Source organism: Lissotriton vulgaris, chromosome 2_1 (assembly GCF_964263255.1).
Source record: "Lissotriton vulgaris chromosome 2_1, aLisVul1.2, whole genome shotgun sequence".
Lineage (NCBI taxonomy): Eukaryota > Metazoa > Chordata > Amphibia > Caudata > Salamandridae > Lissotriton > Lissotriton vulgaris.
The window spans coordinates 1,193,287,733-1,193,314,954 of NC_141687.1; the positions used below are offsets into that span (position 1 = coordinate 1,193,287,733).

The following is a 27,222-nucleotide window of genomic DNA, read 5'->3' on the forward strand; positions in this document are numbered from 1 at the left end:
CAAGCAGTGCCTCCGTTTCAACGCTACGTACATGGGGTTTCAGCAGCATGAGTGAGCAACCGCAGCATGGGTGAGCAACTGCAGAATCGGAACCCTCCAAATCAAGCACGTATGGAGCTAGCTGTCTATGCTCCTGCTTCTGTGATGCTGCTGCTGCCTTTCATTAAACTGTCTGGTCCCGCCACAGTGGCCCCAAGATGGTGTTCATGGATTGGGTGCCTTCAGAACTATTTCAGCGCGACGCGGGAAATGGATGTGGCTGTGAAACGATCACTACTCCTGCACTTCGGGAGTGCGAAGTTGTATGAACTTTTTGAGACACTACCAAATACCCGGGCTGACACTGATTTCGATGTGGCTGTGAGGGCCATCAACCAACACTTTACCGTTGGCTCAATCCCAACTACAAGCGCTTTAAATTTCACCAACTGAGCACTGAGACAGTGGATGTGTTTTACATCTGATTGAGGAAGTCAACAAGTACCTGCGCCAACCTAAACCAACAAATCGGGTTGCGAATCATACAGGGGTGTATGTCGTCTGTTCTTCAGTGCTTGATCCTCTGCCAACCAGGGATCAAACTAGATGATATCCTCCTATTAGCCCGCTCACACAAACTGCCAAATACCTGGGTTGTCTAGTTGGAAGCGGCCCTGGGGAAGGCGATGCCCGCTTCTGTCCCCCAGAAGGTACCAAACGTCAAGGTAGAACAGGCTGGCACTATTCAATGGCACCTGGGCCCGTGCACTAAGTGCCAACCCAGAAATCTGGGGGTTGGAATTGTGGCCTCGAAGACCATGGGGATGGTGTATGCCCCGCCAAGGTGGAGACATGCTCGAAATGTGGGAAAGTCCACCATTTTGCAAAGGTGTGTTGCAGTGGGAGAACCCGAATGGCGCCCGAGATGAACCGACAAATGTCTGCAGCCATGCGACAGCTGTCGCTCGAAGACCCCAGGGAGGCGGTAGAGCTTGGTGGTCACAGGCTGAACACTCACCAGGGCGAGGACAAAGACCAAATCTTTGTGGTGCCCTTTGCATGGAGGACCAGGAGTAAGAAACTGCTGCCTCCCGTTTGTGTGGTCCACATTGGTGGCACTCTGGTGAGCGCACTCATTGACACTGGAGCATTAGTGAATGTAATGAATTCCTGACAATATGAACACCACGCCCACCACTTGCCCCCAGCCGGGCAAAGAGATACACATATGGAGGGACGGAGCCCCTGCTGCTCTGAGGAATGATCGAACTGCACATTACAAGCAATGGGCCCATCCCAAAGGCGAAATTCCATTTCAATGAAGGTGAAAAGGGAACGCTGCTCAGATATGATACAGCAGAAGATTTTGAGCTGCTATTCTTTGTGAAGCAGATGCATGAGTCTCACGCCAATGTCCTCCTAGCCTAGCTCCTGCAGCTCTTCCATGGTCTGGGGAAGTTGAAAGGTAGAAAGTCAAATTGTATATCAATGAGTCCGTCAGGGCTACGGCTTTACGACACTGCCCTAGGAGTTTCCTTCCATTTGCGGCTGCAGGTTGAAAGTGAGTTGAAGGCGTTGAAGGAACATGGGCTTATAGAGAAGGTGTCTACACTTGTCATTGTGCCAAAAACAAAGCAGCCAAGTGCTAGATGCCTATTTGTGGACATGAGGCTCCTGAATCAAGCAAGAGCACCATATAATGCCACAATGGATGATATTATAGCTGACCTCAATGGGGAAAATAGTTTTCTGAGCTTGACCTGAACTGTGGTTACCACCAACTGGAAGTTGCCCTTGAGAGTTGCTACATTACAACCTTTTCCATGGCTGTTGGCCGCCGGCGTTACAAGCGGCTGAGCTTTGGCGTTTCGTCCGTGACAGAGGTTTTTCAGAAGACTATAAAAGAAACTCTCTGTGGACTGCTAGGATTCATTAACCTGAGTGCCAATATCCTTGTATACTCCGAAAGCTGGAAGGAGCACTATGTCCGCCTCAGGGCTACCCTTCAACACCTAGCAGACGATGGCCTGACCTTGCACTAAACAAATGTTCATTTAATCAAAACTCCCTAGACTTTTTGGATTCATCTTTTTCTGAGAAGAGCTCAAAGTGGATCCCACAAAGTGGCTGCAATCCATGAAGCATCATTACTACAGAACCCCACAATAGTACGCAGTTTCCAAGGGATGGCAACATATTGTTAGATTACTCACAAATCTTGTGACGATGTCCGAACCGCTCAGGACCCTTACTCATGTCACTGTTCCATAGGACTGGAGCTCCACAGCTGATGAGGATTTCAAGGACATCAGAGACCCTGCTTGACAAGGTCACCATGGCCTTCTTTCTTTCATCCTCCGAAGAAGACCAAGCTGATAGTGGACACCAGCCCTGTGGGCTTAGGCACCTTATTCATGCAGGAAGGAATGGACTGTGGTGTATGCCAGTCAGGCACTGTCTGAGACAAAAATCCTTCCGCTCAGGTTGAGCATGAGGCCCAAGCCTCTAAATGGGTCTGTCCATGCTTTCATTTATACCTCTGAGGACAGGAGTTCAAGGAGGTCACCGACTACAAACGCCTTCTTCCGCTGTTTGTGGACACCACTCAACTAGACCCTCCACGGATTGAGAGATGGGCCAGGCCACACAATTATAGCCCAATGCCTTTGAGGTGGTATACCGTCCCGGGGATAACAACCCTGGTAATTACCGGTCATGGCATCTGTCGCCTCTAGAAGTGAGGAACCCGATGATTGAGGAGGAAGAGATCAAAGAGTTCCAGATGATCATGAACGATGCATGCACTAAGGCCCAGAGACTCCAGGAGATGTGTGAAGCCACCAGGATTGACAGAAGCCTGACCCTGGTGAAAGAACCGCTAGCCATCGGGTAATAGCAACATTTCCTGCCTGGGTTACAGACCCTGACACAGGATGTGTGTCCCGGCAACAGCTGTGGAGAGTGAGGAATGAACTCTGCGAAAGCAAAGACCGTCTACTGCTGCTGTGTGGGCAGCTGATTGTGATGCCAAAGAGCCTGTGGGCCCGTGCGCTTGACCTGGCACACCAGGAATACCAAGGAACAGCGAAAAAAAGGCTCACTTACGCAGTAAGACCAGTTTCCCAGGCATGGATGCGATGGTCCATGACAGGGTAAGCATCTGTCACTCATGTGCAATCATGAGTAGAGATCCTTCACCTGCTCTGGTTCTGATGGAAAAACCATGCCTCCAAACCTGGTCAAAAATCAGTGTTAACTTTTCAAGATTTCCGGATGGACGGATCACTGTAGTGATAGTGGACTCGTACATGAAGTTCTCAGTGGTAGAGGTGGAACCATCCACAGCACTTTTACACGTCAAGCCAGTCCTGGAGAAAAAGTTTGCGATGGGCCTACCGGATGAAGTAAAGTCTAGCAGGTCACTCTTTCAGGGACACGACTGCCAAGAAAACTTAGAATCTCTGACTATTTGTCACAAGAAAATCAACCTGCAGTGGCCTGAGGATTGGAGTGGACCTCTGTGGGGATGCCAAATTCTGCTGGCACATGTTTCTACAGGTGTACTGGCAAACCCTTATAGCATGACCAACTTTGCTCCTGCAAATCTACTCTTTAGGAAGCTGACCTGGGATAGCATCTCAGCTGACAGTGGCGATCGGCTGACGTGGATGTTGAAGCTACACAATTTTGGAAAGGAGCCACCAATGACTAAGCCTGTCAGTGTCGCCGAACAGAGGATCCCTTTCTACAAATCGGAGCACTGGTTATTATGAAGGATAGACATTCTGGGTGGAAGTTTCAGACACCATACGAGATTGAAGTGAATAAGATCAACGGAAGCATGGTCACAGTGCAAAGAGGTGATTGCCGGGTCACAAGAAACATCTCATAGTTCAAAGAGGTGGCCGCTTCTTTAGACTACTCCAACAATGCCACTGAAGAGACTGCTGAAGCTGAGGAAGAGTATCCTCTGACCATGGGGACATGAAACTTTTCGAGCATCTGAAAGGGCTAGCATGAGCATTACCCTCAAGTCACCCTCACACGGACACCTGCTACTAAGATGTTTCCCAGTTGGGGAAGCAAGTGACAGCAGGCTTGCTGGGCATAGGACTGATAACCTCTCCTGGAACCAGACGTGTGTTCTTCGGCCAAACTGTAAGCTTCGTGTCTGGCTCGAGTGGCCGGAATTTTCTTTCATGCAAGAACATTTGAAAACATTAAAGAGATGTAGAGTGCCGCCTGGCCTATTCACTTAAGTGTCAACTTCCCCACGCCGAGGGCCGGGCTCGGTCAGAGGTGTTTAAAAAAAAGGCAGATTGCCACTCTAGGCTGTTGCCGATAATACAACCACAGTGAGCGTGTGTATTATTTGGAGGGTCCTGTGGTGAGGCTTAACCGCCCTGCTACAACATCCCTTTCTGGCTTTTCTGACATTCAAGAATGCCAAATGATGTTTAGTAGTTTACTATTTACCAATGCATCTATGGGTTTAAAATCCCAGTATGCAAAGTGGTGGTGAATGAAGAAACTGTAGTGACTGAAGTCCATCACTAGGCCAAGGGCCACTTTACAATTGTGTGCAAGAGTGAAACGATCAAACTTGCCTTTTCAAATTTTATCTGGTAGGAGAAAATATATTTACCACATTCATTTGGATGCATATCTATTACTCCTTAAAATCTGGGAGTGTTAGACTTGGCATCTTTTGTCGTATTTCCCCTGAGTTTTTGCTTCCTGACCTCCTGGTTTTGACAGTTTTTTTCGGGCTTAGTGTCTCTGCGCACTTTTCTCACTGCTGATTAGTGGTAAAGTGCTAGTGCTCCTGTTGTAAACTGTGTTATGGATTGGTGTTTCCATGATTGGCATTTTTGATTTACCTGTCAGTCCCTAGTAAAGTGCACAGAGTGTGCCAGGGCCTGTAAATCAAATGCGGTTAGTGGCCTGCAGCACTGGATTGTGCCACCCACGCAAACGGCCTGTAAATGTAACTCTGGCCTGCCATTGCAGAGCCAATGTGTGTTCTGCGACTGCCATGTCAACTTGGCAAGTGTACCCACTTGCAAGGCCCTAAGCTTCCCTTTTCTTTCATGTCAGTCACCCCTAATGTAGGCCCTAGATACCCCTGTGGGCAGGGTACAGTGTATGTGAAAGGTAGGATATTCCCTGGTGTGTGTGACATGGCCTGATGGCGAATTACTGCCAATTTCGTTTTTTACTATTGCAAGGCTGCCTGTTCCCATAGGACAGAATGGGGGGTTTGTTTATAACATCTTATAAACATAACTGGCCCAGGGAACTAGGTAGGAAACTAAAATTTAGTATGCCAGAACTCAGAATCTAAAGGTGCATCCTCTAGTGAAGGTGAATTTTACATTCTGTTTGAAAATACCACTTTTAGAAAGGAGGTATTTTCATGATCAGCCATCCAGTAGGCCTCTGCTGGAGTTGTGGATTGACTGGGTTTTGGATGAAAGGGGCTGGGGAGGTGCTGTGGCTCCAGATAGTCTAGGTGGGTTAGGAAAGTGCTGAATAGACCTGGGCTGCATTTAGAGTAGGGGAGGAGATTTCCTTTCACCTGAATAGGCCTGTTCTGGCTCGGACAATGCCATCTTCACCTCCTGCCAGGAAGTCACACCATAGAGAGCAGAACTGGTTCTGGCTGGGCACAGACACACTCTGCCTGAGAGGACAACGGATTTTGGGCTATAAAAAGCGGGACCCAAACCCCTGAACTTTAGAACTCTTTTGGACTAACAAGACTGCCAAGAAGAAGAGCTGGAGAAGTTGTGAGGAGGAACTACCACTTTGCTGAGTGCTTTGCTGTGTTGGCCTGCAGTGGCTGCTTCTGTCTTGGTCAGTCTAAGGACTCAACTGGACTTTCTGCAATCTATTCTTGTGAGCTTCTCCAAGGGCTTGAGGTAGAACTTGCCGCCTGTTAAAGTCTCAGGAACAGCAAAGACTACAAGTTCTTCTGCCCTCGGCACTGGGAACTGTGTGTTTTGTGCTGCAACAGAAGAAAAAGCAACCCAACGCCATTGCTGACTCCGTGTCTTGAAGGCACCGCCGAGGGCACTGCCGCACTGCGACCTTGGTCTCACTGACGCCTGCTGACGCTGCCACCGAGCAGCTGCTCACAGTGACCTGTGGGCACCGCACTCCACCTCGATTCACTACGCCACCTTGGTATCCCCAACGACACCACTTCACGCTGAAATTGACGCCGCTGCTTGCACCGTGGTTCGAGGGCACAGCTCGTAAAGTTACATGACATACCGCCCTCTTCCCGCACTGTAGCCTTGGCCTGCTGGCGCCATCAACTGCAGTTCGTCAGCCGACGAAAGCGCTACAGCAACGACTGTGACGCTGCTTGCACCTTGACCTGCCAGTACTGCAATTAGCATCGCATCACTTTGCAACGCCACCCTGGTCTCACGGACGACGCCATCTGACGCTGCCACTGAGCCGCTGCTCGCACCGCAGCACCCGGTGCCTACCGACGCGTGTGACTTCAAGGGCCCGACGACTCCTGCACCGACGCCTGCAGACACCGTGCTTTCGGAAGCTCAACGAGAGGTCGCCGACGCCCTGCATTTCTAAAGGTACTGTTTTGCGGGTCTTCCTGACACCAAAGCTGGCCGCGGTCAGCCAGAACGGTTTGGAGTTGTTTGTTCACAACGCTGTGATTGCCCCATTGGGAGCTATCGACTTCAAGGAACTGTTTTTCAAGGATAATTTGATAGCTAAAGATTTCGAAGTACTGTATTGTGGATTTTTATCGTTTTTGGTCTTTTAAGTATATAAAAATATTTGGTATTTTTCTAAACTGGTGTGGTGTCCTTTTGTAGTGCTTACACTGTATTACTGTTGGTTATGTGCAAATGCTTTACACACTGTCTCTAAAATAACCCTGACTGCTTGTGCCAAGCTACCAAGAGGGTGAGCAGGGGTTATTTTAGGAGTGTATCTCCCTTATCCTGACTAGGAAGAAGGGCCCCTATTTTGACAAAGGTACCTACCTCTGCCAACTAGAGACCCCCATTTCTAACAGGGAGCAAATATCTTTAGAATTATGTTGTGTCCTCAATTGCCTGAAAAGGAAAAAAAAACAAATGGTGAAAAGGGAGGATTTTTTTCCGGCCCTAAATTTATTATGTAATCTTAAATTACTTATTGGATGTTTTAACTATTTCAGATTAAACTCCCGAACACCTCAAAACCATTAGATTGTAATGGAAGCATTTTGACACTCTTCAATTATGATTATTTTCAAAATAGGTTGCTCATTAAACCCTCCTGATTGTTTTAAAACATTTTGAAAATACTGTGTTTGTTTGAAAAAACACTGCCGTTTTTTTATTTTGTTTTATTATTTTGGTAGAAATAAAATCTTATAATTGTGTTTTTGCAAGACTCAAATCTTACTGTGAAATATAAAATAATTGACTTTGATGCATACGTGTTGGAAAAACATCCAGGGTTTCTATTTCCAGGCATCTCTGAGCATTGGCAATCTGAGTGTGCAAAATATTAGCACCCTGGAACGAAGTGAAATTTGAGGTGATTTTGACCAAAACTAAATTTTGTAAAGGTACATCTGATTCTCGGTGCGACACCCCAATAACGCCAATGAGCTAGTATCTATCAGCGCTCTGTTTACAGGTATGAGACTTGAATGTGATGAACTAGACGAGACTTGTACCGGTCACAAGCTGCATAACTTCTTCGATGTGATATTGACGCTCACAATTTAAACGGTTTGATTTTTAAAATCCCACCTTTTATTGCTGAGAGAATGTTGGCAATTATATGGTGGCGCCTGCTTCCAATCCCTGTAGTAGAGTCTATGCGGTAAAGAGGAGCGTCACAAGTGCAGCACCCCGTGTGTTAACGATGGCCGGTGACACTTCAGTTTAACTGTATAAGGACACAGGGGTGTCATTAAACCCTTCGGCCCTGCAGATGCCTGCGACCAGACTGATAACGACATGCAATAACATGCAATTGTAATCAGTTCCTGTGTAATGTTCTCATCATGTTTCATTTGTGATCCTATTGTGAAGCGCTCTGACGCTTTCGGGTAAAGTCAGCGCTATATAAAAATGCATAAATAAATAAATACAATAAATACACTAGCGGCCAGGTTATGTCAAGCACTGGCCCATTAGGTGTGAAACCAGCATAGCCAAACATGATGGAAGGTAGCAAAATCTGTTATCTGATATTGAATGCCACCCCCGGGGTTGCATCACCCACACATACTTGAGCATGGTGCATTAAGCAAAAATATATTTTTTATTTTTTTTCCGTTATACTTGTGATTATTACTGTTAATTAAGTTCCATTATGAACGCCGGTTAAGGGAGCCGTGCGCAGCATTCTAACGTTTTATAAATTGCTCCCCAGTTTTTTCTGGCTATCCCACTGGTCCAGCCTCCATAATGGCATTCGCTGAATGCAGCGAGGCCTACCTTGTTGTGTACACCTATTTCGTAGGCGAAATGTTCCTCAGATGAGTGGGCGAAGGCGCACGTGTGCCTGCCTGTCTGCACGCTGTCCTGCAACACCATGAGTTGCTTTTGCTTCAAGCAAGGAAAGGCGTCGAGATACGCGCATGCAGGTGTTTGCGTCACGCATGGGAACCCTCGGCACTCCTTTCCACAGCCTCACCTTCAGCATAGTCACTTCATTACACTTTTGGCCAGCACCGTGGAAGGGCGCGATTAATGCAGGTTTCCTGTAGAACATAAGTAGATGAGTTTATGAAAAACGAACCTTCTGAGCTGGGCTTACTTATCCGGGTGCTCCGGCTTCTACCTACAAACTCAGAAAGGCGATGATTGACGAACCCTTTGGTTTGAGAGAGGTGGACAACGAGGTAGGATAAAACAGTTTTTTTTTATCCCTTAGTGTGGGTGCGCTTCGATAAGATCTAATTTCTCTCAACTGTTTCCTGTGCATGCTCATGTCCGTTTCCCGACTTGGGAGTGCATGATTAGGTAGCTAGTTGAAGTTACCCAGGATCACACTGTTTGTCTGGAGCTGGATTGGTTATTTACCGGTATTCTTTTGACTCCGAGTACTGGTCTTCACGGACAGTCCTTACACGTGAGATTTTATCTCTAATCTCATTTGTATCCCTACGCTGACAGTTCTTCGAATGCTCTTTACGAACACCTGCAGGTTAATACAAATCTGAAATGCTCTATTCTCTTCAGTACACATATTTTTGAGAGGGAGACAGACCTACAGCAGCTCCGCGTTGGCATGCTCCAGGCAGCATCACTCCCTCTTCAGCAGTTCTTGGCATCAAGTAGCACTGTTATCTATCTAGGCGATTCAGATTTAATTTCATTTTACTCTTCGTTTTTAAAACAAATGATAAAGTGAACTTGTTGTGAATATTGTAGGCCCATCAACCTTTCCATTTTATAAGTTATTTGGTATTGCGAATGGCTGTTTTTAACTTGACTAGAGCATTCTCCATTGTTGTACACTATTTGTTAAGTTCTTAATCATTGCTACAATAATTCATTTGTATATGTGAAGGAACTACCTGAAGCAATGTATGCAGAACCCCAACCTGCTTCCAATTGCTGAGTAACTTCATGCCTGGCAAACACCTGGAGCCCTAGAGGACATTTTACTCCTTTCACTGCCAACATACAACGAGTGATTTCTTAAAGTTCAGCTTCAGTGGCTATCATGACTACCTTAGTTGCCAGTTTCAATACTCTCCTAGCATCCTTCCATCCTTCAGTCCCTCTACACACAGGTGAGGGAAAATTGCAGAACCTTCTATATTGCTCCTACCATCTCTCGTAATACAGTTACCTGACAGAGTATGGAATTGTGGGATAGGAGAAACCTAATCTTTCTGAAACTAGCTGCCTGTCATTGTGAAGCAGTGTACAAATTGTTGCTGTAACCCAAAACCAGTTGTTTGCAATCGGGCTGGTTCAATCTCATTAAGACTAAAAGTACAAATTATGTCACCGGGTCTAAACAAAAATGTGGTACTACTAACAGTATGTGAGTGTACTTACATCTATGTGTTTGTAAGATTAGGTGGGCACCTTGTGAGCCTTAACAGGTTACCCATCAGTCACCACTCGGAACCGCCCTTCATCATTTGGGATTCCTGTATAGCCATTTGTTAGGAACAGCACAGTGGAGGAGATGTTAAACCTCTGATGTTACTAATGCCGTCCTGTATGGTCTGAGTCTCAGTCACTTTTTATTACTTCTCACTATTGCAGTAGCTTCAGTTTAAGATAGGTCCTGATGAATGCAACGGACTCTGAGGTCCACTAATTGCAGAAACATGTTGACCAATACATCTGGGTGAATATTTGTTTAATTTACCCCACTGCTTTTTAATATTGGAGGAGCGAGCAAAACACGGAATAAAGGAATTTTTTTGCCCTCTCACCCAATTTTAGTTTCACTTTTCACTCTCACCACATGCACTGCACATTCAGTCACTCTCACTCTTGTTTCCAGCTTCAAAATAGCCTGTGAGACTCAGACCATACAGGACGGCATTAGTAACATCAGAGGTTTAACATCTCCTCCACTGTGCTGTTCCTAACAAATGGCTATACAGGAATCCCAAATGATGAAGGGCGGTTCCGAGTGGTGACTGATGGGTAACCTGTTAAGGCTCACAAGGTGCCCACCTAATCTTACAAACACATAGATGTAAGTACACTCACATACTGTTAGTAGTACCACATTTTTGTTTAGACCCGGTGACATAATTTGTACTTTTAGTCTGTAAGGGAACATGTCACTGCTAGGTCTTTAAACTCCCTGTAGGCCCCCCCCACCCTATTTTGTTTAGCTCAATCTCATTAAGCCCTGGATCTGAAACCTAACCACATTGAACAAGCATTAGCTCATTCAAAACAACAACTCCAAGAGGAGGTGGGGGTTAGTAAAGACGGCTGCAGATGCACTGCTATGGAATGGCTGCTACCTGTCCCTGTGTAATGTAAGTGGTGCTCATGCAAAGCACTTAAGTCTCTTCCTGGCGAGTTGGCGCTACTTGATTGCGCGATGAACGGAAATAAACAAATAAAGGGCAGCGCAGTGCTGGATCCCAGTGTAATAATAAACCCCAATCTAAGCAACCACATATGATAAAATCACACACCCATACATAATTATTAACCTAGAAGCAGACTTGCCAAATAAGTGCGGCCGCTAAAGTGAAAGCGGACTGCACTGTAAATTATATAAATACATTACTAATAACAATATAAAAGCCAGCGGCGTTCTACGATGTCGTGGGTGGAATGGGGAAAGGTAATTTAAAGAAAATTCCTCACCAACTACATAAAGCAGACCGTTTAACAACGCAATGTGATAGAGGACCTCAAGTCTGCAGGGAACCATGTCACTGATGAAGACGAGCAAAAAGCACAGTTGATGGACAGAATGCAGAACAATGTCTTACATTCACCCCAGTACAAAGATCTGGGCCTAAATCCATCGTTTTTTTGCACTCCACACCACCCTAGGTCAGACACTGGCTATATGCAAATCAGCCTTGACCCTGTGCCTCATAGGAACAGTCCAGCCCGAACTACCAAGCCATGTCTTTCCTAGACCGGAATCAAGCATCCAAGGACCGGTTTCTGGCTATCAGCCTTTTTCAGCCTGGATAGCTTGACTGCAGTGATGTGGAGAGCCTGGGACTCACCTCGGAAGCTTGTTTCCGGTCCAGGAAAGGCATGGCTTGGCAGTTTGGGCTGGACTGTTCCCATGAGGCACAGGGTCAGACTGATTTGCATATAGCCATGTCTGAACTGGGGTGGCAGAGTGGGCTAAAGAACGGTGATGGATTAAACCCAGATCTTTTGACTGGGTGTGAGTGTTTGATTGGTTCAGATGCTCCGTCCATTACCACCCCCTTTTGTACCACTGATGAAGAAGAGGCCAAGCTGCTGGTGACAGATAATGAGGTAATGTTGATATCTCTTCGTTAGATCAGTTATTAAACGTCATTGATACAGCAAGCTAAACTATAGGGGGAAATGTCCAATGAAATTGTACTGGAAACTTTACGTTCCCCTTGGTCTTAAGCTTTTCAAACCTTACATGTCTCTACACAGATGTTCAAGGAGAATGCAAGTCTTGCTTACAGAGTGCCAGTCGAGGGGGGGGTCCTAGTGCTCTGTGGAATTTGTGCTATAAATGTTTTTGTGTTTAGGTTCTGTTTTATAGCAGTTTTTATTTCCAATCAAAATACTGTCTTTGGGGAAAGGATTTCAATTAAAGCAACTGTGCAATGTACAATTTTCCAGCCTTCATATATAAAGTGTACCCAAATATTGCTCAATGTTAGCACGTTCTTTAAATATTTCTAACCACATAATAATCTTATGTAAATATTGATGATTTGACCTAAATAAATACATTCAACATCTTCTTTTGGAGCACATACCAAACTCTAAGGAGCATTGGTTTTAATATTGTTGGGAGGGATATGTCCCCTGCATGGTTCAGTGGAGTGTGTGCTCCTGCACTATGTTCCCTATGACAATGTTCTGAGCCATTTTTTCACCATTTTCAATCCAAATAACATCATGTCATGTCCACTGCTTAAATTAATTTCAAATTTCCCAAGCCTAACACACCACTAATCCTTTTTTTGGTTCCGGAGAAGCGTGCTACTCGTCAAAAAGTGCTTCAACACCACATCAGGGGTAGCAAGTGCTATATAAATCCATACCGTTACCTCTTCTATTTCTCCACTATCCGTCTCAATCCAAAAACATACTAACATATCCACCGCTTAATTTTCATATTTCACTATACTAATTCTCCACTAATCCTTTTGGGTTCCAAAATAGCATGCTGCTCGCAGAAAAAGCACATTGACACCTGGTCAGGGGTAGTAAGTGCTATACAAAAAAAATTACAATACATTGTAAGTAAAAGGTCCAGTCCTCATCGGAGGTTGCAAATGCAGACAAAGCAGTACCAAGGAGGGATTACTAAGCCTATTCAGGAAGGAAAAGAAACTATTTTGAAAGGGCAGGAACATGAGCCAATTGAAAGATGGGTGGGGAAATGGGCGGGGCCTCTATTCCATATCTTAATACAGCATGCCTCGCAGAGCAGCGCATGTGCTGCCCAGGCTCGACCTAAAAAACAAATTATTCAAGGGGAAGTTTCACTCATAAGCAGGACCACTGGAATGATGTGATTGTACGTCGATGTCCACATGATTATAGGTTTGCCATATTTGCTACACAATCCATCCGATTTAACAAAAATAATTGTTTCTAGTTCAACAGTTACAAAAATGTGATGGTGCGTGTTGCCACGCTTTGAAAGCCTCTTTGCATGGCTGCACTGGTAACCTTTCTGTTGCTTATTGGTATATTTGGGTGTTAAACTGGTACTAATGAGGTGCAACCAATGCCCAGAGAGTGTTACCAACTTTGAAAATGAAGAAATAATTAAGTAATACCATTAAAAAATGTGCCGCATTACGGTACAGAATTTGCCTTTCCTTCCGCATAATTTACTCAACCCTACCACATAATTTGGCCCTCTCCTGCTGCCTAATTCCAGTGGCCCTGCTCATAAATATCACATCTTTAATATGTTTTTCCTCTGGAGAATCGAAATTATGGATGTAATTTATTTAAAAATAAAAACTTTCTTTAAAGTGTCCCCGCCACAAGTTATAGGGATTTTTCACATCACTCTGGAGTTCTTATAACAGCTCACCCGCACGGCGATTTGCAGTGCCCTTTTTTATGCTGGTGGGTCCTTTAGTCCATGTAATACATATCTCTCCTTTAACCCCTTGAACGCGCGTGGAATTCCCCTGCGGTGCGGGCGAATTCCACATGTGCGCAATTCGGGCTACCCAGACGCATGGAAAGGGTTAATCTTCAGTACTTGGTATAATCCCCCATTTGAATAAATGATCTTTCTAATGCATATATGTAGAAGAGATGTGCACTCGACACAGTATAAAACAATCTGAAAGCTGCCTAGAATTTGCTATAAGGAAATATTGAAAGCAATCTGTGTAAATGGTTTACTTTAGATATGGGTGTGTGATGTTGGTCCAGGAGTGTATAATCGTGCCACATTTTCAGGATAAACATCGACAATGTAAATGGACGCCATTTTGACCCTTTACAAATAATACCCGTGTTGACATTATGAAACTATGGCATGGATCCAGCCCACCTGGACTCTGCCATTGATAGATTGTGCAATATGCTGCACATTCACTGCTGCATGTAAAATGGATAGCCACAATGTTCTTATGACATCTTAAATGTATATAATTAAAAACCTTGAATTTGATATCTCGTCAACATAGGTCACTGTAAAGCTTGGATGCAAATTGCTGTTTCTATTGGATTTTTTTTAAGGCGGGTGAATTTCCGCAGAGATTATGAACCGATTTAGAGTTCAGGAGATGCTGTATCGTCAACAGGTAAGTAGGTGATGGAAGGGGGGTATGGCATGTGGCAGTATTAGGTGTGTGCACGCCATAAGTTCTACTTGCCTTTTAGAAGGCGTGTGTGTTAGTAACCAACTCTGGTGCACTTCAAACTGAATCTTGGCTTTCTGGCTCTGTGGGTCCTCTGCGGCTTGCTGCCGCTGCCACCTCGTTCTGAAACCACACAAATCCAGTTGTGAAATGGGCAGGTAACTTTTGCTACAAAGCGCTCGCTGATCCTAGACCAGTGGTAACCCCTGGTGCCCGCTTTCAAAGCGGCTCTGGGTTTCACCTAGAGCAGGTTTATACAACGAGTAGCTTGTGAGCAGCTGGGAGCTCTCCAACTACCTGTAAGTAGCTTTCGCGTGCGCAGCTCAGCCTAGTAAAGGAAACTTTTTTGCTTAGCTGAATTAATATAGATATCAAAATTTAGACTGTAGTTTTGATATTAAAATTTGTGTATTTTCAAAACTCTTAAACTGATTGGAGGAAAACTGCTCGGTTTTCAAAATCTAATCAAAGCTGATATTTGAGTTATAAAGCAAGTGGTTTGGTGGCAAACTTACTGCTAATATAATGGGGGCTGCTGGTGACATTTGAAAGTGGTGAGGCGTAAAAAGATTGTCATACTGCAGTGAGCAAGCATAGCGAGTGAGCCGGAACAACCTACATGGGGATTCGAGGGGGGGGGGTTCTCCCCCCTGTGAAAAGTTTGAAAAAAGAGTAGACAAATAGTGCATTTTCAAGCAAATTTGAGAAAGCAGGAAGGTTAATATAGCAATTGTGAAAGTGCAGGTATTACATTAATAAAGATATGTCACGAATTCCCCATATGGTAAAGAATACTAGTTCTACTATTTTAGGGGGCCTAAAGAAACCTTTATCAGCAGCAAATAGACCACCAGAGAATCAAGCAAGCAGCAGTCAGAGACACAGTGAATCCTGGTGATCTTCGACTTTTTTAGGGGAGACAGACCTACAGCTATTTTGTACTTTATCACTAGACAACACAATATTCACATTTCATGCAGTTGTGTACAAAAACCGGGCCAGGATTATCGGCACAGCAAGCCAAAATGCATTCTGTCCTTTGGCATCTCCCCACCAGCAAAATGGTCACATTTACAGCTTCCAGATGCAATGCAGTACCCTTTTTCTATCTGTTAGCACTGTAAGGCACCTGTCTTATCTCACCCTAAGGATTGTCTTTAAGTAAGGCAGGGCCTGCCCTTAAGCTGCGAAGGTGGCATTCCACTCTAACACAATCTAATATATTGCTTTGCCTGCTCATTATATGACTTGAATGAATTTCAATTACTGTAAACAAATGCCAATTTCCAGATTACAATATATAATACATATAAAAGGGCATTCATTGCAATGAGATTTTTTTGTGTGCGTTAGACGTGGCTGAAAATAATGCTTACTTGACAACTGCTTTTTATTCACCGCACAGAAAAAAAAAATTCTACGCCTTATAGCATAAGTAGTTTTGCCTTTCTAAAAACATTCCTGTCCATCAATGTTATTTATCGCTATCGACTGATTCCAATTACTTTCTCCTCTCTGGTAAGTATGGGAGGCCCAGTTCTGACAGCATGCTCAGCTCTCTGCAGCGGTGACTAAAGAGTGTCCATTTGTAAATACAGTACCACAAACCGCTTTTTCTATCACAGTGTCAGGAGAGCGAGGGCTGAATCTTGTTACGCGCACCTTGCTGGGACTTGGTGATGCTCTTTCAAAATGTGACTTCAGAGTTTAAAATGTCTAAAGTGCAGCAGACTCCAAATTTTAAGCAAAGGCCAGGTCGGCGAGAATCCAGGAGAGTTTTCACTAGCTAGGTATTCAGCAGAGGAGCACTGAAAGCCAAGCACCTTGCGGCGACTCAGTTCTAACTAAACAGGCACTGTACAAGAGTAATATGCTGCCCAAAATAAAAATCCAAAAACGTAAAATCCTGGAAACAGCTAAAACTCTAATGGAGTGAAAGATTCAGTAAAAGATGTGAAATAAAAACGGGAACTAAATCACTGCCATGGGTCACCTGGATACTTATTACATTAATTGTTCACAAATTGTCAGTGTTTTTCACAGTCATGTTAAGGACATGAATATAGTCCCCGGCAGGGACCCGTTTCAATGTCCGTTCTAAAATGCTACCGGGTCTGAGACCCGAAGGGACCCAGCCAACACAATGCCTGGCAGTGTTACTCACCAGAAAACGTTAAAATAGAATTTGCTGAAACAAGGCAGCGTGATGTGTTCTCAATACAGCTGTGATGGTCGGTTGTGCGAACTTTGCCATACACCGTTGAAATATGTAGCATACCATGTTGTTTTATTACAATCAGTGCCACTAGACTTATGCAATTGTGTGCCCACAGCGATTTTCGCATAATTATATATTTGCCACAATCACATAGTCCATCTGCTCCATAATCTGCAGATTTTAAACCCAAAAATGTGTTTTTAGCTCAAATGGTTTAAAAGTTACAAACAGTACAGCAGCACGCGTTGCCGTGCCGGTTAAGGCACTTTGCCTGCGGCTCTGAAAGTGGCAGTATGTAAAAGAAGGGACGGCAAAACACTATGTGAGCTTAACCGCACTGCCTTTAAGAGCAAGCTCTTCCGTGATGGAAGTACATCCGTAAAGGCAGCATGCGTCATCCAGGCCGACATGTTCTGCGCAAGTTCGTAAAACACACCAATGTACATGAACTGAAAGGGTGTACGGTTTGCTGCTGCGTGTATTTAAAGTAGGCGCTATATATAAGTGTGCAGATTGCTGTTGTGCATATTTAAAGCAGGCGCTTTAAAATACATCAGCAGAAAGGAGACCCTTTGGGTTCATTTACATGTGTGTTTTTTGCCCTGGAGGCCTGTGTCACTGGGCGCGGTCACAGTGGCCTCAAGGTGGTCACCACAATTCGCCCCACCACCACCAGTGTGTGGTAAACAGATGCCCCGTTTCCCAGCAGCGGCAGGGGTCGAGCATAGAAATACTCCACATTCCTGCGGCAGGTCTGTTGAAATGTCCACAGCCGGGTCTGCGTATACTGCCCCTGGACCGAACACAGGGGCGTTGCATGGTCAACTAGATTAAGAGGGGGTGAGTTTGAAATATCACAACAAGCAAACCGCTCAAACCGGCATAAAGGCCTTAAAAAGGGAGTCGGTGACACTAAGGACCACTTGTACAGATAGATGGGGATTAGCGCCCGGGGCAGGAGACGGTGACAAAGAAGAGTGGTATGATAGGTGGGCTGGTGGGGGCAGGAATAATGGCTCACAGAAAGACATTACACTTATTTCAGCTGCTACCACTTCATGCCCTCTGTATCGAATTAAAGGTTGCTAATCTGATAAAAGTAAACCAACCAACCTCCTGCGCGCTAGTTTCAAACCACGGCTGCAGGCGCCTTTCTTTTTCCAGCAACTGTGTCCCGGAAATAGGAGCTGCCAAAGTTGCATAGCCACTCCCCTAAGGACACCTCGGCCTTACCCAATTAGGAAGCCTAATTCACGGAGGCCAAAGGAGTGCTGCAATTACCACCTCCTGCACTGTGCGCCAGCCCTGCCCCCTTCCCATTATCTTGAATGGCCCTCCACTGACCGCGCCCTGGGGCAAATCCTTTGCGCCCCATTTGAAATGCAAAGCGGTACAGAAGGGGTTGGTGATGGACGGAGCATCTGAACCAATCAAACACTCACACACAGTCAACAGATCTGGGTTTAATCCATCACCGTTCTTTAGCCCACTCTGCCACCCCAGTTCAGACATGGCCATATGCAAATCAGTCTGACCCTGTGCCTCATGGGAACAGTCCAGCCCGAACTGCCAAGCCATGCCTTCCCTGGACCGGATTCAAGCTTCCTAGGACCGGTTTCTGGCATTACAGCTGTCTTCAGCCAGGCTTGCGTGAATCCAGTGGCAAAGTGAGCAAGGGACTCGCGTCTGAGCATACCCTGCCAACTTATGGCGAACAAAGCATTACAGAAGGGGGTGGTGATGGATGCAGCATCTGAACCAATGAAACACTCACACCTAGTCAACAGATCTGGGTTTAATCCATCACCGTTCTTTAGCCCACTCTGCCACCCCAGTTCAGTCATGGCCATAAGTTGGCAGGGTATGCTCAGACGTGAGTCCCTTGCTCACTTTGCCACTGGATTCAAGCAAGCCGGGCTGAAGACGGCTGGAATGCCAGAAACCGGTCCTCGGAAACTTGTTTCCGGTCCAGGGAAGGCATGGCTTGGTAGTTCGGGCTGGACTGTTCCCATGAGGCACAGGGTCAGACTGATTTGCATTTAGCCATGTCTGAACTGGGGTGGCAGAGTGGCCTAAAGAACGGTGATGGATTAACCCCTTGCATGCTGCTGCGATTCTACGCCTGTGCGGCAAAATCGCGAGTGGGCGGCTTTATGACGGCCCCCAGCCATCATCACCACACGAGTGCCGTAGTGCATGACGGATGGGGGCCGTCATCCGCATGCACGGGGTTAAACCCAGATCTGTTGACTGGGTGTGAGTGTTTGATTGGTTCGGATGCTCCGTCCATCACCACCCCCTTTTGTACCCATTTGAAATACATGCACTGCCGCTTTATGCAGCCACTCCCACAAGGCTGATGTCGCCAGCCTCCTCGCTGGCCTCTAGGGCGAGGAATAGTCCTTGCCCAGCTTTGCGCACAGGCAGACACTTCCAAATCGAGACAAGCACAAAAAAAAAGATTGTACATAGTTTCACTGAAACTATGTAAAATCTTTTTTTGTTTCACAGGGGAGCACCAGCATTGAACACTTCTTTTCCATGGTGTTCATTCTCTAATCTCTCCCATTAGTATTCCCCGATGCTGGTAGGTAGGGCAACGCGCCCACGCCCCTTAATACCAGCTGCCACTGTAGCATAATCTCAGTTCAAAGGGTATTGCAGCTGTGAATTTCAGGTCTTTTTTTACATTACTGCACAGTGTTGGTTTAATCCACCACCAGCTGTCAACATTTTGAGCAGGTGCAGCACGAAGGCTGGTATTGCTTAGCATCTGATACATGTTAATTCAAAACCTTTTCGAAGAGGTTGCCACCTGTGTGCCTGTCTACTCTTAGTTATATAGGATGTGTCTGGGATACTCCAAATAACCTACTAGGTAATGGCTACTTCTCAATACGTGGAACCCCAAAGAATCAACACGAACTGCAGAACCATCAATATGCTGAAATGGGGTGCCAGATCTCTCCTGTTCACTAGCTCACCCGCTATACATTCCTCTCAGTGAGTTAATTTCCTGCGCCACAGATCTCTCTGCCACCTGCGTGTTCCTTATGCCTTAAATGTACCTGTTTTGAGTGATAAACTTGTATTAGGCTGCCCTGTTGGATCTGCTCTGCGGGATGTTAAAAATTGCCATTGTTGCGCGGTATAAGCGAAGGAGGCTTGGCTTGGTTTCCGCCATCCATGACGTTCAGTTTTGTGAGGAAGCAAAGCTTGCCCCGCTCCTTCCAATTTTTACCGGTCCTGTGATCAGGGAAGTTTGCCTTGCTGCTGCCCTAGTTGTACCTCCCCTCTGAACGAGGGAAACTTTAATTGGTTCTGGCCATTGTAAACTTTTTTTTTTTAATGAAGAAAGGGTTTTTCTACTGCTGTTCTACCATTTTATAACAAATAGCACTCCTTGGTAGACCAGATTGTAAAAAAAAAAATGTTGCAATGCAAACAGCAGCTGGGTGTGTGTGGAGAGGCACGAAGAAAGTAAAAACAATGTGCAACACCTCCCCCTCCCGCCTAGAGAGTGGTGATGTTGGTGGAGCGCCTGCAGCAGCACAGTAATGTACCCAGCACGCGCTGCAGGTGTTGCCCAGCAAAGGCCATCAGTGGTTGACATCAGCCGCCTCATACCGGAGCTTGAGCTCCGCCCTCTTTCAGTTGTGTGAAAAGACTAATGTGAGCCGTCGAGTCGTGTCTCGGTGACTTCCTTCGTGCGTACGCCTTGCAACTTCCTGGAATGTGGGCGAAAGTGTAGGCAGGCATGGTGGAGGTGAGGGAGTGACACACTGCAGTGATGCGGTGAAACTGCTCTTGCACTGTTTGTGCTTTATGGATACACCGATACTCTCTACAAAGCCGGAGTTTCTGCTTGTTGCGGACTGTCTTTCGGCATGTGACTCAGACAGGATGGAATCTGCGGCTGTCATATATTTTTTTTCACTTTAGCAATGAGTCTACAAATTAAATGCGTACTTTATCTGTGTCTTTAGCTGATTCCGGGAAGATTTCGGCAGCGACTTCAAGCTGTGTAGCCGGGCTTTCCTGCTTTTTCGAAACGACGCTCGGGAGCTGTTCAGTCTGCGGCAATGCTATTTATGGCAGAAGTAATGCAGAACCTTCCTTGGAGCGCTTCTACCTCTCAGTTCCAAGAGACTGCTTTTTTCGGTCCCGGACGTTTCTTAAGCCACGTAGGACTACGTGCTATGTGCACTAAATCACTCATTTGATAAATTACGAATACTTAGTTCTCAGGTGCTGCGCCTACAAATACCGTGAGTGGGTACTGGCCTAGACTGGGTCACTCGGTGTGGTTTCCTTCTAGTGTAAATAATGCAGACGTCTAGTACACGCGACCGTTAAGAAAGTACCATAAGAAAGGACCGTTCTCCATTTGCCCTGATTCTTAGCTCTAGACAAATTGGGTTATGTGATACCGACAGGCCGATGTATAAAAGTAGCCTCCTTGTTGGGTTAAATAATTTGATTCAGTAACTACACATATTACACAATTTATAAAGTGTATGCATTTTACCGTGAAACTAATGGATCTGTATATAATCCGATCAGTCTTGAAAAATACATCAATGTGAAGTAGGAAATGCCCCGGTTACTTACCGGTAATCTTCATTACTCCGAGTATAGTCTTCCTCGCCACATGACTTACATAGTGAGCTTCAGCTCCACATCAGAACCCTCCAAACAAAAAGTTAGCCTCCCATCCCTTCCCAAGATGGCCGACCCATTACCACCTGACCTCCAGAAGAGGCGGGCTGGCCCAACCCATCAGCCAGAAACAACCAAGCACAAACATGAAGCCGATAGCCAGACAGGGAGGGAGGGATGGGAATTCATGTGGCGAGGAAGACTATACTCGGAGTAATGAAGATTACCGGTAAGTAACCGGGGCATTACCTCCTCGTTAGTCTTCCTCGCCACATGACTTACATAGTGAGCACATACCAAAGCCAAGCGGCTTCATGGAAAACTCACAAGAAACCAACAGACCAGAAGGGGATGCCCACGAAGAGGGCAAACCCAACAGACCAGTACGAGTGGAAGGACCACCCAGGAGAGAGGCTACCACGAGTAGGAGAACCAACCCGGGACCGAAGACACCGGGAAGGCCGAAAAACAAACCAGACCCCAGAGACACCAAGTGCCGCCAGGAAAACCGCCCCAACCGAAGGAAGGCAGAGATAGGCACTGGACCGGACCGCACGGAGCCAAACCAACACACCAGGGCAGCCCAACAGGCAGCAGAGAGGAACCGAACGAACAGAGGGCATCCCCACCACAGCGACCCAACAAAAAAAATCCCCAGCAGAAAGAGACAACCAGTCTGTCCAACACAGCAATACCGCAAGGGCAACCACAACCCGCGAGAGAGCCGAACCAGAAAAACTGGGAAGCGGCACCAGAGCCATCCAACAGACAGGCAAGAGCCGGTAAAAGGAAAAGGGTGCCGAAAAGAAACAGAAGGGGGACAAACCCCCGTCACACAAAGAACCCCCGGAAGGGACCGCGACTCCAAGAAGAGAATCCAGGTAGGCACCAGGGAAAACGAACCCAGGAAGGAGCCGGAAACGACACTGAAGAGACCCGGAGGAGGACCAACCGGTCAAAGGAGAAACTGAAAACCCACCGGCCCGCCCACGGCCAGAAGGGAGGAGAAGAGGCAGAAATAGCCAACCGGCCAGGTACGTGAACACCCCGCACAGGGACCAAGCAAACCGGCCCAGGAAGAAACACAAGAAGGGAGCGAGCAGCCGAAGAGAGCACCCAGGCAGCCAAACAGCCAGCCCACAACCAGGGCCAGCCCAGCGAGACAAAGAAGAACCGACAGGCATAGGAGCGTGGCAGCAACACACCAAAGGCGTGAAGAACAGAAGGGCAGGGCGAAGACGAGTCCGAGCCATGACAAGACACCCAGGGAGCCAACAGGACCTGGGACCCCAAACCAGAAACAAAAACCAGCAAGGGAAAGAGAAGGCAGGGGCAGGACACAAAACCCGTGCCCCAAGAGGCAAAACAAGGACCAAGAGCAGCAGGGTCCAAGCCAACTACCGCCGAAGCAGACGGAGACGCACACAGGGGAGCACCATCAACCGGACAAAAAAAACCCTGGCCAGGCCAAACAAGCCCAGAAACCCAGGAAGCACAAAGCCGGGAGCCCGGACGAGAAGGCCGAAGAGCCAAAACCCGAGACCCAAAGGAAGCAGACAGGACCAGACGGACCCAGGAGACTCCTGAACCAGGCACCAAAATCAGCCCGACCCGGCGAGAACAAGAGCGTACAGGGCCAGAAAGGCCGGAGCCAAAAAATGAACCAGGCAAGGACAGCACCAATGCGCCAAAAGTCAACAGGGGCAAACCCCGCACACACCCCGGAGCACGAGGCAGGGGACAAACCCACCAGAAAGGCAACCAACAAGCCCCAGCAAGGCAGGGGAATACCCCAGAGAAGCCAAGGACCGGCAAATAGAAGCCAGACAGGAAAAACGCCCACAGGGAAACCCACCGACCCAGCACAGACCGGGAACCCAAGCATGCCCCCAGGAAGGCAACACCAACACACGGGAAGGAGGAACTCAGCTGTACCAGGAGACAGAGCGGGAAGGGCCGGGGGCAAAAAGAACTAAGGAAGGGCCAGATCAAAACATGACCCGAGGAAGGCCCCACCATGGCAGCTTGACACAGAAGGACCAGCGAGACTGTCAAAAAACCACCCGCAACAAAACGGGGAAGAACGCACACACCACCAGAGAGAAGCGCCGAACCCCTGTACCATTTATAAGAATAGGCACCGAGGCCAGAACTATCAGGTCCATGGAATATTGAGCCCAAGACCTGCCGAGGCGGGGTTTTCTCTCAAGAAAATCATCTTGAAGGTGAGGAACGACTGATCCAGAAACGGAAGAGGCCCAAAGAGAAGACCCCGCAGAGCCCGCAGGACCAAGGGAAGACCCCAAGGAGGAGCCAGGCACACAGCCTGAGGCCCCCTGCAGAGAACCGCTCCGCAGCAAGGAATCAGACCCATCAGCCAGGAATGCCGGGAACCAGAGCCAAGGAGAGCACAGAAGGCGGACAGAAAGCAGAACAACGACACGCTTACAACCCAGGACAAGAGGACTGGGTCCAAATCCACCATACACATATGCACACCATGCCATTCCAGCGAGGAACAGATAAACACCACCAGGGAACACCAGCCACAACATGTGCACGGGAGCGTGCGGGGAATACCACATCGCACACCACTGGCAAACTGGCAACCACAGAGCCCTCAGGAGGCAGCTGAAGCGAACACGCCCCATGAGCACCCGCTGAGTACGTGAACCACACACAAGGAAGAGGGCGCAAGGGACGCCCGGCGAGCAATGGAGCAGGAGGAGGAGGAGGAGGAGGAGGAAGAGGAGGAGGAGGAGGAGGAGGAGGAGGAGGAGGAGAAGAAACCACTGCCAAGGCCCTTGGAAGAAAAAAAACAGACTGCAACAACAGGATCAGAAGCCAAAAGCCAACCCGGAGACCACAGAAGCAGCCCGAGAAGAAAGAACAGGAGCAAACAGAGGACCACCCATAACAGACAAGCAGGTGCCCACAGCCCCTGGAAAACCCAAAGGCCAAGCAGGACCGACCAGGAACAACCGCGGAGGGCACATAATGGCCAAAAACACAGTCCCACAAGAGGAACTGAGAACCACCATGTCGACAGTACCAGGCAATTCCAGGAGGAGTCCCATCCAGGTATTAGCCCCGACCATGCCCAACGACTGAGAACAGATGAGAAGAGATGCACAAAGACCCCTAATCAACACCCAATCAGCAGGAACTGACCCGACATCTGAGGGCAGGACAGAGCACAGAGACACGGAACGCTGAGCGCTGGAACCGGGGATGGAAACCAGACACACAGCGACAATGATGTCCAATGCAGAAAAAATAAAATGAAACGTAAACAACGTAACAGTACAAAATGTGGAAAATTTGAAATAAATACCTCTTTTGAAAAAGCAACAGCCGGGGACACGGCCACCGAATAGGCAGAAACTGAATCCTGGCCTGTGAGAGCTGGCGCCACCAAAGGTAAACCACCCATTGAGCTAAAGCTCCTTGCAAAGAGCGAGGCACTGCTACAGGAAACGAGTGCTGGAACCGGGAATGGAAAACCAGTCACCAAGTGACAGGGATGCCCAACGCAGGCACAATAAAAAGACGAAAATTATGCATCAGTGCAATGAGCGCAAAATTCGAAATAAATACATCGTATGAAAAATAATCACCGGGGGACACGGTCACAGCAAAGGCAGTACTCGAACCCAGGCCTGTGAGAGCAGGCGCCACAAAATGCAAAACACTACCCATCAAGCCATAGCTCCTTTAAAGAGCGGGGCACTGCCACAGCAACAAGTGCAGGAACCGGGAAAGGAAACAAGACACTCAGCGACAGGGAGGCCCAACACAGACCCAATAAAAGGAAACGTAAACTAATTATCAGTCCAAAAAGTGTAAATTTCGAAATAAACACATCGACTGAAAAACAACCACCCAGGGAACATGGCCACAGCATGGGCAGGACTCGAACCCTGGCCTGTGAGAGCTGGCGCCCCCAAAGGCAAAACACTTCCCGTTGAGCTACAAGTCATGCAAATGAGCGAAGCACTGCCACAGTAAACAAGTGCTGGCCAACAGTGCGACCCAGAACCGAAGGAAACAAACCACACCAGCGGGAAGGAACGGAATGGAGGAATGAACACAGAACACTCAAAGTGATCCCGCAGTCCAGCAAAGGGCCACTACGACCCAACAACAATGTAAACGTGGGTCAACTGCATACCACCACAGCAGCAGTAAAGAAGGCAGTCCGGACTGCCAGAGCCGCCCCACCTGAAGGAACAGTCGAGCAAACTCGAAGCCAGGGGGAGCTAGACCCCGCACCGGGAGGCCAACCAGCGAGGCCCGTTAATGGCCGAACCCAGGAGGAGAAACAAACAGCCCGACCCCAACACACGGACACAACGGGAAACGGCACCCGCCGCGCCGCAGACCCCCCGTAAAAAGACCCAAGCAGACCCTGGAGCACCGAGGAATGCACCTGCCCCGGCACCCGAAGGTAAGAAGAGGAGACGGGGACAGGGGGCGCGGCCGAAAAAATGGAAGAGCCCCGCCGCCAATGGTCGCACACAGGGAACCAAAAGGCCGGGAGCTGGGCACCAAGCCGAGCAGGCAGCACCCTGGCCCGCCACATAGGGAATCAAGAGGGGCCGAGGGGAATAAATAGAAGCCGGGGAGTCATGAAATGCAGGGAAGACACCCACAAGGCCGAAGAGGCAACAAAACCCCACCCGGAAAAGACCAGGAGATGAGCACACCCCGCCAGACATCCCACTTGGAGCAGGACCCAAACAATAAAGCCCGCTAAAGCAGGGCATAAAGCAAAAAATAGAGGGGGCGCAGGGCAGGACCCCCAAAAGCCCGGAAACACTAGGAGCCCGCTAGAGCAGAGCTGTGAACCCAATGGGACAGTGTGAGGGCTAGAAGGCAGGGGAACCTGAGAGCGAGCCCGCTGGAGCAGGGCCTCCCCCTAGGGCACTGGGACCCGCTGGAGCAGGACCTCAGCCCAACTTACCTGATCAGACGCTCAGGAGAGTTCGAGGCATGTGGGCTGCTGAATTCATATCTGTGCATAGATCGCCACCTAGTGTTGGGTCCGGATGATTGCACATTGTTGTCCTGGAAGAGTCTTCGAAGTATCACGAGATAGGTGGCTCCTCCCCTGGACTACAGTGCGCATGGGCATCGCCTCCATCCCCAGATTGTTTTTTTCCGCCATTGGGTTCGGATGTGTTTCGGTTCCCTCTGTCGGAACCGATAGTTGTTCAAATTCGACTCGAGACCAAAAGGTCTTTAGGCTGGGCGTCGGTATAGTTACGTACGGGTTTCTTTCAGACTCTCAGCTCCGATCTCTTGCTGCCCTTCCACGTGCTTTCGGCGCGGTCGGGCCTACACTACACTCTTGCTATGGAGCGAACTCCGTTTAAGAAGTGCCCGGTGTGTAACTCTAAATATTCACACCTCGACGTGCACCCTGTGTGCAATACCTGCTTGTCACCGGATCACCGCGAAGACACCTGCATGGCGTGTTCGAAGTTCCGGAGCAAGAAGACTTTAAAGATTCGTCGGGCCAATAGGCTCCAGGCTAAATTATCGGCTACGGCGCCCCCACCAGATGACATTTTCCAGGAATCTGTCGAGGGAGAAGACGACGTGCAAGGTTCGGACTCTAATCCCGCATCCGAGGGGGAACCCTATGACGAGGATGCGGAGAACTTTGACGAAGTCACCGACGAGGTAGGGGACGACGATCAGGCTTTTGCCACGATGGGTGATAGCTCGGAGGAGGAGCATCCCCAACCAGACTCGGGGGTTCCTACCCTTCATACGGCCCAGGTCGAGGGATCGCCTTCGGGCCTTACCCAAGATCTAACTATGAGTCCTACGTCCCCGC

The 27,222-nt window shown here is 47.8% G+C and overlaps 1 protein-coding gene across 3 annotated transcripts in view; it reads left to right on the top strand.

Moving 5' to 3' along the window:
* ST14 (ST14 transmembrane serine protease matriptase) overlaps nucleotides 1–27,222 on the top strand; it is a 423,216-nt gene that overhangs the window by 81,084 nt on the left and 314,910 nt on the right. Inside the window, exon 1 of one of the 3 annotated variants that reach the window (XM_086956921.1) lies at nucleotides 8,691–8,857. The exons of the other annotated variants lie outside the window; for them this stretch is intronic. Coding sequence (XP_086813047.1) covers nucleotides 8,816–8,857 — 42 coding nt within the window. The 5' untranslated portion in view covers nucleotides 8,691–8,815. Of the gene's footprint in view, nucleotides 1–8,690; nucleotides 8,858–27,222 lie in introns of those variants that run through there. 3 annotated transcript variants of the gene reach the window in all.